Source organism: Populus nigra, chromosome 14 (assembly GCF_951802175.1).
Source record: "Populus nigra chromosome 14, ddPopNigr1.1, whole genome shotgun sequence".
NCBI lineage: Eukaryota > Viridiplantae > Streptophyta > Magnoliopsida > Malpighiales > Salicaceae > Populus > Populus nigra.
Genome location: NC_084865.1, coordinates 8437274 through 8450456, shown reverse-complemented (window position 1 = coordinate 8450456; position 13183 = coordinate 8437274). Strand labels below are relative to the sequence as shown.

Sequence of the window (13183 nt, the reverse complement as noted above, 5' to 3'; positions counted from 1 at the left end):
GGCTCAATATGGTCTACTTGGATCAGATCCAACCTGTTGCGAGGTAGGAATTTCTGGACAATCAAGACGCCACAGAATTGCTCTTGGGCTTGGGGAAAGATTCTAAAGCTCAGATCCTTAGCATGGCCGAAGATGAAGTACATCATAGGAGATGGAATGACAACCTCTCTATGGTTTGACAATTGGCATCCTCACAGCCCACTCGCGGATTCTTACGGGGAAAGATTCCTCTATGATTCAGGTATGGCCAATAACGCGAAGGTGAATGTGCTAATTCATAACTCAGAATGGAAAACTCCTACCACCCAAGCTATTGTTTGGCACCCTATTATAGAAGCTATTCCTTCCAATTCTAATCCTAAGATGGGGCAAAAGGATGAGATAGTATGGTTGGAGTCGCCAAATCACAGATTCTCGATCAAAGTAGCTTGGGAACAACTAAGACGTCATCGTCAGATGGTTGAATGGCATGACATTGTGTGGTTCAAGAATGCTGTTCCAAGACATTCATTTCTTCTATGGATGGCTGTCCAACAGAAACTCACAACTCAAGATAAACTTCATCGGTTTGGTATACATGGTCCTAATAGATGCTCACTCTGTCTCCGCAACAATGACGATCACAACCACTTGTTCTTTGAATGCTCCTATACTAAAGCGATCTGGTGGGATGTTTGTGACAGATGCGACATTCCAAGAATGACAAAAGGCTGGGATGAATGGATTTGATGGGCCACTGTCTCTTGGCATGGCAAGAGTTTCGTCAATTTTGTCGTAAACTGAGTTTTGCAGCTACAGTGTATCATGTATGGCAAGAACGGAATGCAAGGATCTTTGCTGGAATGTCTAGAACTTCGAATTTGGTCTTTAATCAAATCGAATGTATCATTCGTGATAAGCTTGATTTGATGAGGAATGTCGTACCAACAAATGAAAACAAAAGGATCCAACGCGCTATTGGTTTTAGGAGGGTGAATACCATAGATTCTTAATTTGTTAGTTAGCTGGTTGTATTGGTTTCCCTAACGAATCTAGTAAGGTTTTAGTTTTATGGTCGGTGGCTAGCCTGTAGCCATCTGTTGTTTTATGTTTCTGTTATCATTGTAAATCTGGGGTATGCCCCTTATAATGTTTGTATCTTCTTCTTTTAATACATACGTCAACTTACCAAAAAAAAAAAACGATCCCGAGGCATATTTGGAGTGGGAGAAAAAGGTGGATTGGATTTTTGATTGCCATAACTATTCGGAAGTGAAGAAAGTAAAATTAGTAGTTATCGAATTCACATATTATGCACTGATATGGTGGGATCAGAATGTTAATAGTAGAAGAAGGAGTGGAGAGAGGCTGGTAGCGTCGTGGGAGGAGATGAAAGTGTTGATGAGAAGGCGATTTGTGCCTAACCACTATTATAGAGATTTGTATTTGAAATTGCAGGGTTTGAATCAGGGTTCTAGGTCCGTGGATGAGTATTTCAAGGAGATGGAGATTGCCATTATTCGGGCCAATGTGATTGAGGATCGGGAAGCTACCATGGCTAGATTTCTAAATGGGCTGAATAGGGACATTGCGAATGTTGTAGAATTACAACATTGTGTGGAATTGGAGGACATGGTCCATATTGCAACGAAGGTGGAGAGGCAAATAAAGAGAAGGGGCAGTACATGTTTTCAGACCAATTCGGCTTCATCTTCCTCAACATGGAGGCCGAATTTGAAAAGAGAGGGGGCTGTCCAACCAAAGCCTTATGCAAAAGTCGAACCATCTAAGGCCAAAAAGGATACTCATATGGATGGGAAAGGTAAATCTGAATCTCAACCTACTCGTCATAGAGATATTAAATGCTTTAAGTGTTTAGGGAAGGGGCACATTGCATCTCAGTGTCCAAACCGAAGAGTTATGCTTACAAGAGACAATGGGGAGGTTGAATCTGAAAGTGAAGAGATGCCACCTTTGGTGGATTGTAGTGATGAGGAGATTGCATATCCTATTGAGGGGGAGGCCTTGGTTATAAGGCGTGCGCTGAACATGCAAATCAAAGAAGATGATATAGATCAGCAACGGGAAAATATATTTCACACTCGATGTCACATCCAAAAGAAGGTATGTAGCATGATAATTGATGGAGGTAGTTGTGCTAATGTTGCTAGTGATACTTTTGTGAAGAGATTGAATCTGAGTTGTGTTAAGCATCCGAGGCCTTATAGATTGCCATGGTTGAATGAATGTGGTGAAGTGAGGGTTAGTAAGCAGGTTGTGATTGCGTTTGCTATTGGGAAGTATTCTGATGAGATTTTATGTGATGTAGTCCCAATGCATGCTAGTCACTTACTTTTGGGGCGTCCATGGCAGTTTGATCGGGAAGCGATTCATGATGGGTTCAGAAATAGGTTTACTATTGTAAAGGATGGTAAAACCATCACTCTTGTACCTCTTTCTCCAAAACAAGTGTATGACGATCAAATGAAATTAAAAAAGAATGTGAGGATGGGAAGAGTGAAAATTCACGTGAGGACAATGGTGAGAGAAAACCATCAGATTCGGCTAAACCTAAATCATTAATTAAACCGGTTGAGAGTGGAGGTAAAAACCGAGGAGTGAAGAAAGTAAGCTTGTGTGATGATAATACTGTGGAAAAATTAAAGAAACAACCTAATTTTTATGCAAAGGGATCTCAAATCAGATCTGCATTTTTCACTAATAAGCCAATGATCTTACTTGTGTATAAGGAGGCTTATTTTAACACTAACGATCTTGATTATGCTATTCCTAGTGTGGCTGTTTCTTTGATGCAGGAGTTTGATGATGTATTCCCTGAAGACATCCCTAATGGATTACCACCATTAAGGGGGATTGAACATCAAATTGATCTTGTGCCCGGAGCTTCAATTCCTAACCGTCCAGCCTATAGAAGCAACCCCGAGGAGACGAAGGAGCTTCAAAGGCAAGTAGATGCGTTGATGATGAAGGGGTACATTCGTGAGAGTATGAGTCGTTGTGCTGTGCCAGTGCTACTTGTGCCTAAAAAGGATGGTACATGGAGGATGTGTGTCGATTGTCGTGCCGTCAATAACATAACGGTAAAGTATCGACATCCTATTCCTAGGCTTGATGACATGTTAGATGAGTTACATGGATCATGTATTTTCTCTAAGATTGACTTAAAAAGTGGGTACCAACAAATTAGGATGAAAGAGGGTGATGAGTGGAAAACTGCATTTAAGACTAAGCATGGTTTGTATGAATGGTTAGTCATGCCGTTTGGACTTACAAATGCACCTAGCACGTTTATGCGTTTAATGAATCATGTATTGCGTACGTTTATAAGTAAGTTTGTTGTTGTGTATTTTGATGACATTTTGATCTATAGCAAGAACTTAAATGAGTATCTTGATCATTTGCGTAATGTACTTAGTGTGTTGCGTAGTGAGCAATTATATGCTAATCTTAAGAAGTGTACCTTTTGCATGGAAAAAATTGTGTTTCTTGGCTATGTCGTAACTGCGCAGGGTATCGAGATGGACGAGGAGAAAGTTAAGGCCATCCGGGATTGGCCTACACCAAAATCGGTAAGTGAGGTAAGGAGTTTTCATGGACTTGCTAGTTTTTATAGAAGGTTTGTGAAGGATTTTAGTACTATTGCTGCACCTTTAACTGAAATTGTGAAAAAATCTGTTGGATTCAAATGGAATGATGAACAGGATGAGGCTTTTAATTTGTTGAAAGATAAACTTTGTTCGGCACCTGTTTTAGCTTTGCCAGACTTTACGAGAGCTTTTAAAGTTGAATGTGATGCGTCAGGTATTGGTATAGGAGCTGTGCTAATGCAGGATAGGAGGCCCATTGCGTATTTCAGCGAAAAACTTAATGGGGCAGCCTTAAATTACCCTACATATGACAAGGAGCTCTATGCCTTGGTAAGAACTTTAGAGACGTGGCAACATTACCTGTGGCCCAAGGAGTTTGTGATACATTCTGATCATGAATCATTGAAGCACTTGAAAGGGCAAGGTAAGTTGAGTAGGAGTCCCTAAGATGGGGCAAAAGGATGAGATAGTTTGGTTGGATTCGCCAAATCACAGATTCTCGATCAAAGTAGCTTGGGAACAACTAAGACGTCATCGTCAGATGGTTGGATGGCATGACATTGTGTGGTTCAAGAATGCTGTTCCAAGACATTCATTTCTTCTATGGATGGCTGTCCAACAGAAACTCACAACTCAAGATAAACTTCATCGGTTTGGTATACATGGTCCCAATAGATGCTCCCTCTGTCTCCGCAACAATGACGATCACAACCACTTGTTCTTTGAATGCTCCTATACTAAAGCGATCTGGTGGGATGTTTGTGACAGATGCGACATTCCAAGAATGACAAAAGGCTGGGATGAATGGATTCGATGGGCCACTGTCTCTTGGCATGGCAAGAGTTTCGTCAATTTTTCTCGTAAACTGAGTTTTGCAGCTACAGTGTATCATGTATGGCAAGAACGGAATGCAAGGATCTTTGCTGGAATGTCTAGAACTTCGAATTTGGTCTTTAATCAAATCGAATGTATCATTCGTGATAAGCTTGATTTGATAAGGAATGTCGTACCAACAGATGAAAACAAAAGGATCCAACGAGCTTGGAGGGTGAATACCATAGATTCTTAATTGTTAGTTAGCTGGTTGTATTGGTTTCCCTAACGAATCTAGTGAGGTTTCAGTTTTATGGTCGGTGGCTAGCTTGTAGCCATCTGTTGTTTTATGTTTCTGTTATCATTGTAAATCTGGGGTATGCCCCTTATAATGTTTGTATCTTCTTCTTTTAATACATACGTCAACTTACCAAAAAAAAAAAAGTTGAGTAGGAGACATGCCAAATGGGTTGAATTTATTGAAACCTTTCCGTATGTGATCAAGTATAAGCAAGGGAAAGAAAACATTGTGGCTGATGCACTTTCGCGCAGGTATGTTCTTTTATCTACTTTGGATGCTAGATTTCTAGGATTTGAACACATAAAAGAATTGTACAAGGATAATAGTGATTTTGCAAATGTTTACGATGCTTGCGAAACTTTGGCTTTTGGAAAGTTTTATAGACTTGATGGATATTTATTTAAAGAGAATCGTTTGTGTGTTCCATTAAGTTCTATGCGTGAATTGCTTGTACGTGAAGCACATGGAGGCGGGTTGATGGGGCATTTTGGTGTTGTTAAGACTTTGGATGTGTTGCATGAGCATTTTTTTTTTGGTAAGTTGACGTATGTATTAAAAGAAGAAGATACAAACACTATAAGGGGCATACCCCAGATTTACAATGATAACAGAAACATAAAACAACATATGGCTACAGGCTAGCCACCGACCATAAAACTGAAACCTCACTAGATTCGTTAGGGGAACCAATACAACCAGCTAACTAACAAATTAAGAATCTATGGTATTCACCCTCCAAGCTCGTTGGATCCTTTTGTTTTCATTTGTTGGTGCGACATTCCTCATCAAATCAAGCTTATCACGAATGATACATTCGATTTGATTAAAGACCAAATTCGAAGTTCTAGACATTCCAGGAAAGATCCTTGCATTCCGTTCTTGCCATACATGATACACTGTAGCTGCAAAACTCAGTTTACGAGAAAAATTGACGAAACTCTTGCCATGCCAAGAGACAGTGGCCCATCGAATCCATTCATCCCAGCCTTTTTGTCATTCTTGGAATGTCGCATCTGTCACAAACATCCCACCAGATCGCTTTAGTATAGGAGCATTCAAAGAACAAGTGGTTGTGATCCTCATTGTTGCGGAGGCAGAGCGGGCATCTATTGGGACCATGTATACCAAACCGATGAAGTTTATCTTGAGTTGTGAGTTTCTGTTGGACAGCCATCCATAGAAGAAATGAATGTCTTGGAACAACATTCTTGAACCACACAATGTCATGCCATTCAACCATTTGACGATGACGTCTTAGTTGTTCCCAAGCTACTTTGATCGAGAATCTGTGATTTGGCGAATCCAACCAAACTATCTCATCCTTTTGCCCCATCTTAGGATTAGAATTGGAAGGAATAGCTTCTATAATGGGGTGCCAGCCAATATCTTGGGTGGTAGGAGTTTTCCATTGTGAGTTATGAATTAGCACATTCACCTTCGCGTTCTTGGCCATACCTGAATCATAGATGAATCTTTCCCCGTAAGAATCCGCGAGTGGGCTGTGAGGATGCCAATTGTCAAACCATAGAGAGGTTGTCATTCCATCTCCTATGATGTACTTCATCTTCGGCCATGCTAAGGATCTCAGCTTTAGAATCTTTCCCCAAGCCAAAGAGCAATTCTGTGGCGTCTTGATTGTCCAGAAGTTGCATGAGCATTTTTATTGGCCTAAAATAAAAAAAGATGTGCAACGCATATGTGATAAATGCTTGTATACCCCTTTGCCTGTACCGAAAGAACCATGGGTAGACGTTTCAATGGACTTCGTCTTAGGTTTACCTAGGTCAAAACGGGGTAGGGATTCCATCTTTGTAGTTGTTGATAGGTTTTCAAAGATGGCACACTTCATTCCATGTCATAAAACTGATGATGCAACTAACATTGCTGATTTGTTCTTTAGGGAGATAGTACGGCTTCACGGGGTCCATAAGAGCATTGTTTCTGATAGAGATGTTAAGTTCGTTAGCTATTTTTGGAAGGTGTTATGGGGAAAATTGGGTACTAAACTGTTGTTTTCTACTTGTCACCCCCAAAACAGATGGACAAACCGAAGTAGTTAATAGGACCTTAACACAACTTATGCGTGCTGTCATTCAAAAGAACTTAAAGAATTGGGAAGATTGTTTGCCATTTATAGAGTTTGCATATAATCGTAGTCTGCACTCTACTACTGAATTTTCACCATTTGAAATTGTGTATGGATTTAACCCTTTAACTCCAATGGATTTGATTCCTTTGCCAATTGATGAAAGGGTTAGTCTGGATGGTAATCGTAAAGCACAGGTGGTGAAAACACTTCATGAGAGTATGCGGCAACAGATTGAAAAGAGGAATCGTGTGTATGCGACCAAAGCCAATAAGGGGCGCAAACATGTTGTCTTTCAGCCCGACGATTGGGTTTGGGTGCATATGCGCAAGGAGAGATTTCCGGCCCATAGGAAATCAAGGCTACAACCACGAGGAGATGGGCCATTTCAGATCCTTGAGAGGATCAATGACAATGCTTATAAAGTTGATTTGCTAGGTGAGTATGGCATTAGTGCTACCTTTAATGTTTCTGATCTTACTCTGTTTGATGTACGTGATGATTCGAGGTCGAATCCTTTTGAAGAGCGAGGGGATAATACGGATTAGCCCAACACCAAGCGTAATCATGCCAACGACCCATTGGTGATGCCAATTGGGCCAATCACAAGAGCTAGGGCAAAGAAGCTTAAAGAAGCATTGAATGGGCTTGTTCAGAACATATGGAGCAAAATGGACCTAGATAGGCTTGAGAAATTTAAGGAGCATGAAGGGCAGCCTTTAATCCATCTAGTTCAGGTCCAAGAAGAGCCCAATTCGTGTGGAACATGGGGTTGATGTGTCCGGCCCAATACCAGCCTTGCTAGGCTTGTTTTTTCCTAATGCTACAAGGATAAAAAGTCAGCAATTGATTCTCCTAATTAAGTAAGGAAGTTGGCCATATCTTATTCCTAAAGAGAGGAGGACTATTTAATGCTTTTCCTAATTTAGGAAGGAAAGTAATTAAATCAGCAACAAAGGAGGAAATTTGTTTTCTTATTTGTCAAAGTTAAACAAAGAAATCCAAGCTAATCAAGGATATCAAGGGGGGGCAGCAACACAAATTTTCCAAATCAGATTTGTCCTAGTTTATTTGGGACTTCTTAAGGGTGACAAATCTGATTTGGAAAATTTATTATTTTTATTATTTTCTTCTTAGTTTTTGGGTTATTATTACTTATTTGGGTCAATTGTAAGTGGGCTTCATATAAGTCCACCTAAGGGGGTTCCATTAGGGTTTTCTTAAGTTTAGAGTCAGTATAATAAAGGCATAACCAAACATGTAAGGTGACGCAATTTTCAGATCAATAAACTTCTTTGCTGCACTTATTGTGTATTGGTGGGATAATCTCCCTTCCTTGGTTCTCTAAAGAACTGAAAACGACTTATCGAAGAACAACTGTCTTCGTGGCGTCATCCTTATACTTCTCGTTCGCGAATCAATATTCGTTGGGTGGGGGTCTCCGTTTTCAATAGTGCTGGTGCCTAGGTACAAGTTATCTTTGTGTCACACTCCTATAAAACCTGATTTACTTGGCTTTCCAGGAATTGATGTCTTTGCGTGTGGGTTGCGTGACCACGTGATCACGAGGTTCGCATCACTTACATGTTTGGTTATGCCTTTATTTATACTAACTCTAGATTTAAAGAAACCCTAATGGACCCCCCTTAGGTAGACTTATATGAAGCCCACTTATAATTGATCCAAATAAGTAATAATAACTCAAAAACTAAGAAGAAAATAAAAAAAAATAAAAATCCAAAAATTATCATCTTAAATATGCTAGAATCAGATTTGTCACCCTTAAGAAGTCCTACATAAACTAGGAAAAATCTGATTTGGAAAATTTGTGTTGCTGCCCCCTTTCCTTTGATGTCCTTGATTAGCTTGGATTTCCTTATTTAGCTTGGACAAATAAGAAAACAAATTTCCTCCTTTATTGATGATTTAATTACTTTCCTTCCTATGTTAGGAAAAGCATTAAATAGTCCTCCCCTCTTTAGGAATAAGATATGGCCAACTTCCTTGCTTAATTAGGAGAATAAATTTCTAATTTTTTATCCTTGTAGCATTAGGAAAAAAACAAGCCTAACAAGGCTGGTATTGGGCCGGACATATCAACCCCTTGTTCCACACGAATTGGGCTCTTCTTGGACCTGAACTAGATGAATTAAAAGCTGTCCATCATGCTCCTTAAATGTCCCAAGCCCCTTTAGGTCCATCTTGCTTCATATGTTCTGAACAAGCCCATTCAATGCTTCTTTAAGCTTCTTTGCCCTAGCTTTTGTGATTGGCCCAATTGGTACCTCCAATGGGTCGTTGGCATGATTACGCTTGGTGTTGGGCTGATCCGCATCTTATACTGACTCTAGACTTAAAGAAACCCTAATGGACCCCCCTTAGGTGGACTTATATGAAGCCCACTTACAATTGACCCAAATAAGTAATAATAACCCAAAGACTAAAAGGAAAATACTAAAAATGATAAAAATCTGAAAATTATCATCCTAAATATGCTAGAATCAGATTTGTCACCATTAAAAAGTTCCAAATAGACTAAAAAATGTGATCTGAAGTAAGAATTTATTCTGAAGTCTTCTTTCCTTTTTGTAATTAGGATGAATAAAGAATCCTTGTATGAAAAGGATTCTGAAATAATTATGAATCCTTGCCACACTTGGAAACTATGTTGTAGCCCATTAAAGATCTTTGTAGAATTAGTAGATTTTCAAAATAACCTGCCACATCTTTTTAGGAAAAGAATCCTAGCCAAATAGGAAGTCCACAAGTCAAAAGGAAGTAAATCACAAAATTCATACAGCCTCTGTTGACCTGAATTGAGATGCCTTCCTGATCTTCAATTGATCTGAAATTTGAACCTAAGGTAGGAAAACATGTCAGGAGACTCCATGTAACATTTCAGCCCAATCCAACAGTCGGATTGAGAATTATGATTGTTGCCGTAAAACTAGATAGATACACTTTTTACGTCAAAATCCGAATTTAACCTTGCCTGGATCATATCACCTCTCCCTTTAAATGTAGTAAAACTGTTGTGGCTAACATCAATATAATAATCATAGATGTAAGGGAATGACCGTTACCCAAATTAGAGAGCCATGAGATGGTGTTATTCCACGATTGACTTCTAAATGTGATGAAGCACAGGGATCAAAGATCAAACCAGATGCGACGAGAGAAAGTTCAATAAAAAAACAGGTGGTCAATATCCTCACAATCATCCCCACATAGTAGACACTGTGGAACCTGAATGAGACTAAAGGATATAAGCCTATCCTGAGTCAATAATGCCTTACGGATAGCAAGCCAAAAGATGAAGGAGAATCGCAGGATCGCCTGTTTATACCAAACAAGTGCCCACCACTCAACCTTGTTCCAAACAGAGTGGATGGAATTCCAAACATAACGAATGGAGAATACACCCTGCGAAGCATCTTTCCTACACACAACATCCCGCCGTCTTTCATCAGGGAGGAGAGAATCTGGAGTACAATGAATCAACTCGATCCACTTAGGTGACCTAATAGTTGACCAAATCCACTCCTGATAAGCAATAATAGAACATAATCTCGCATCCGACCTAAACTAGAATCCATAATGATCCTATCCCCAAAGAACTCCACTAAGGGACCTACAGGGTGCCAGTTATCAAACCATAAGGAAGTAGACTGACCATCCCTAACATGGATTGAGATAAATTTAGGAACCAAATCTCAAAGAGCAAGGAACTTTCACCAATTCCATAACACCTCTTGGGACAATACACCTCCCAAATACTCCTACCTCGCCACAAGTAAGAGTGGATCCAAGATGACTAGATTGAATGCCTCAAATTTGTACAAATAGCCCAAAGGTGTTTCACTATGGCAACCCGATTCCAAACCTTGATGTTCTTAACATGAATCTTATAATTTTTCTCTAATTGATCACTATTTGTATTTGCGTGGAATATGTAAAAATAGAAAAGCTATAAAAAATGATGGTTATACATCTGCTCGTAGATATAAAGAGAAATTATTGAAATTAAGAGTGGAAAGTTAGCCAATGAGCAATGTTATGTAGAGGTTTTCAGCTCTATAAACTATAAAGGGTAAAAACACTTCTCCTTATGATAGCTAGCTAGCTAGTCATGTTATGTAGACTGAGAACTAGTTTACAACACGATGACGTTATAGGTTGAATCAATAAAATATATTCAAGTTGTAGATAACTATTTGGTATTATTCTTAAATCTTTTTTAGGGAGTCAACCTCGAAACCTCCCGATCTGACTCTGATGTAGAATTATCTCTTAGGTTGCTAAATTGAGTTTCAAAGAAAAATTTATATGCAATTGACCACCCCACCTTACGCCTATAACGAGATGCGAATGAGAAATATAAATCACAATAAAGTTGATTAATCCTTCGAAGAGTCTGCAAGTTCAATCAAGATCACTCAACCACTCAAAGAGAAAAAAAGCACACAATATGTAGCTACTTTAAAGAAAATTTCATAAACTGAATAAAAAATAAGAGTATTTATAAGTAAATCCTAAAACTAATGGGTCATCCAAAAACTAATGGGTTAGACATGCACCAAATTTAAATGAATGCCAAACTAATTAAAACAAGGTTTGAAATAATCCAAAAAAATAAAACAATAGTGATAAGCAAGAACTTAAATGAGCATATTGATGCGAACCTCGTGATCACGTGGTCACGCAACGTACACGCAAAGACATCAATTCCCAAAAAGCCAAGTAAATCAGGTTTGATAGGAGTGTGACACAAAAATAACTTTTACCTAGGCACCAGCACTATTGGAAACGGAAACCCCCACCCAACGAATATTGATTCGCAAACTGAAATTTTGCATGTTTTTTTTTTGTTTCTGTTTTTATTCGAGTGTTCAGTTTCATTCATATTTTGGATAGACTTCCTTGCTACTCACGAGACTATCATCGCAGTTTTGTTTTGCTTGTTTTCTAGTTTTTATTGCTTCTTGAGTCATATATATATTTGGATTGCGCTGGCAAGTTTGAGTTAAAATTTCAGATATAGTGCGATATCAACCCAAATAGACAAAATATAAAGTTTGAGTAATTTACGACAAGGTTTGATATACTGACGCAAAAAGGTTATGAATTAGACCTGATTAGACCCGATTTTGAAACCCAAAGAAAATGATATCCAATTGACCCTAAAATAAATATGTGGTGTGATTAGGACCCCATTAATCAGATTATCAAATTTGAGCTAATTCTGAGTTGACTGGATCCAATTTTCCCTTGTTTAGTTTTCTACGCAGAATCCAAAAAACATCTTTTTGAACGAAATTTTTTTTTGCTTTTCTCTTTTCTCTTTTTTTTTATGCTACTGATAAATTTTGAACAATAATAGAATGAAATTGCTAATTGTTTTTTATTTTTTTTTATATGCTGCAAAATTAAGGAGAAGAAGAAATTGGACACTAAGGAATTTTTGCGGAAACAAGAAACGAAAATTTTAGAAGGATATAACCTGATTAATGGAGCCAAGCTCTGATAGCAAATGATGCTAACCTCATGTTAAACGCCTTGTTATTTGGAAGATCTATCTCGTATCTGGTACTGCATGGTTCCACTCTGCAAGAACTCCGAATCATTCTCTTGAAGCTCATCCTCTTCATCATAAATGATCCGCTTACCCCGAAATGACCTGGCCCAATAGGGAAATCCCAATTCATTGGGCCTTTCGATACAATCAAATAGAAAGAATCGATTTTATTTTCCTAACATCTCAGCAGTTCAGACGTGATCGAGCTGTCCCTGCCTCCTGCTTTGGCAGAGATGAGTGGGAGGAGTGTGGAGTCAGAATCGATGATTGAAAGAGTTGGTTAAACAAATGGCCCGTGGTTGACTAGTCTGATTTACATATCCTTCTATTCTAAACCTCACCTCAACCTACTTTTTTTTTTTTAGACTTGGATCTAGGGTCCCAACCCCATATTCCTGCTCGAAGAGATGGTCATCTGTGCTCCACAGCTACTGGTGTCATCACCCTTATGAGAGGGGGAACCAACCATGATGTATGTCGTCCAACCCAACCTCAGACTCTTTCTTCTTGACCTCCTCTCTGGATGCAGTTATTTAGGTGGTATCCCGAGATTGAAGAGATCGACTCCCTCCCCGGAACACACGAAAGAAAGATATGAACTAGGTAAATAGAAATGGAAAAGAGATGTTTCCAATTCATCAAAATCAGAAGGAAAAAAAAAATCAGAAGCTTTTTCTACATCCATATGATGTACTAAAGTAGATCGATGTTGCCCATTTAATAAAAGCAGATCTTGGTCCATGGAGTCCCAAGAAGGTAAGAACTCCAACCTATCCGATGCTTCTTTGGCCAAATACAATATACAAGTGGGACTTGCACTA

The 13183-nt window shown here is 38.9% G+C and overlaps 1 protein-coding gene across 1 annotated transcript in view; it reads left to right on the top strand.

Moving 5' to 3' along the window:
- Positions 1-13183, top strand: part of LOC133673340 (uncharacterized) — a gene marked incomplete at its 5' end in the record, with an annotated part of 29249 nt that overhangs the window by 812 nt on the left and 15254 nt on the right. The window contains 9 exon segments of the mRNA XM_062094074.1: positions 1236-2364; positions 2796-3062; positions 3510-4011; positions 4226-4238; positions 4854-4952; positions 5085-5211; positions 6345-6734; positions 6736-6954; positions 7087-7437. Coding sequence (XP_061950058.1) covers positions 1236-2364; positions 2796-3062; positions 3510-4011; positions 4226-4238; positions 4854-4952; positions 5085-5211; positions 6345-6734; positions 6736-6954; positions 7087-7437 — 3097 coding nt within the window.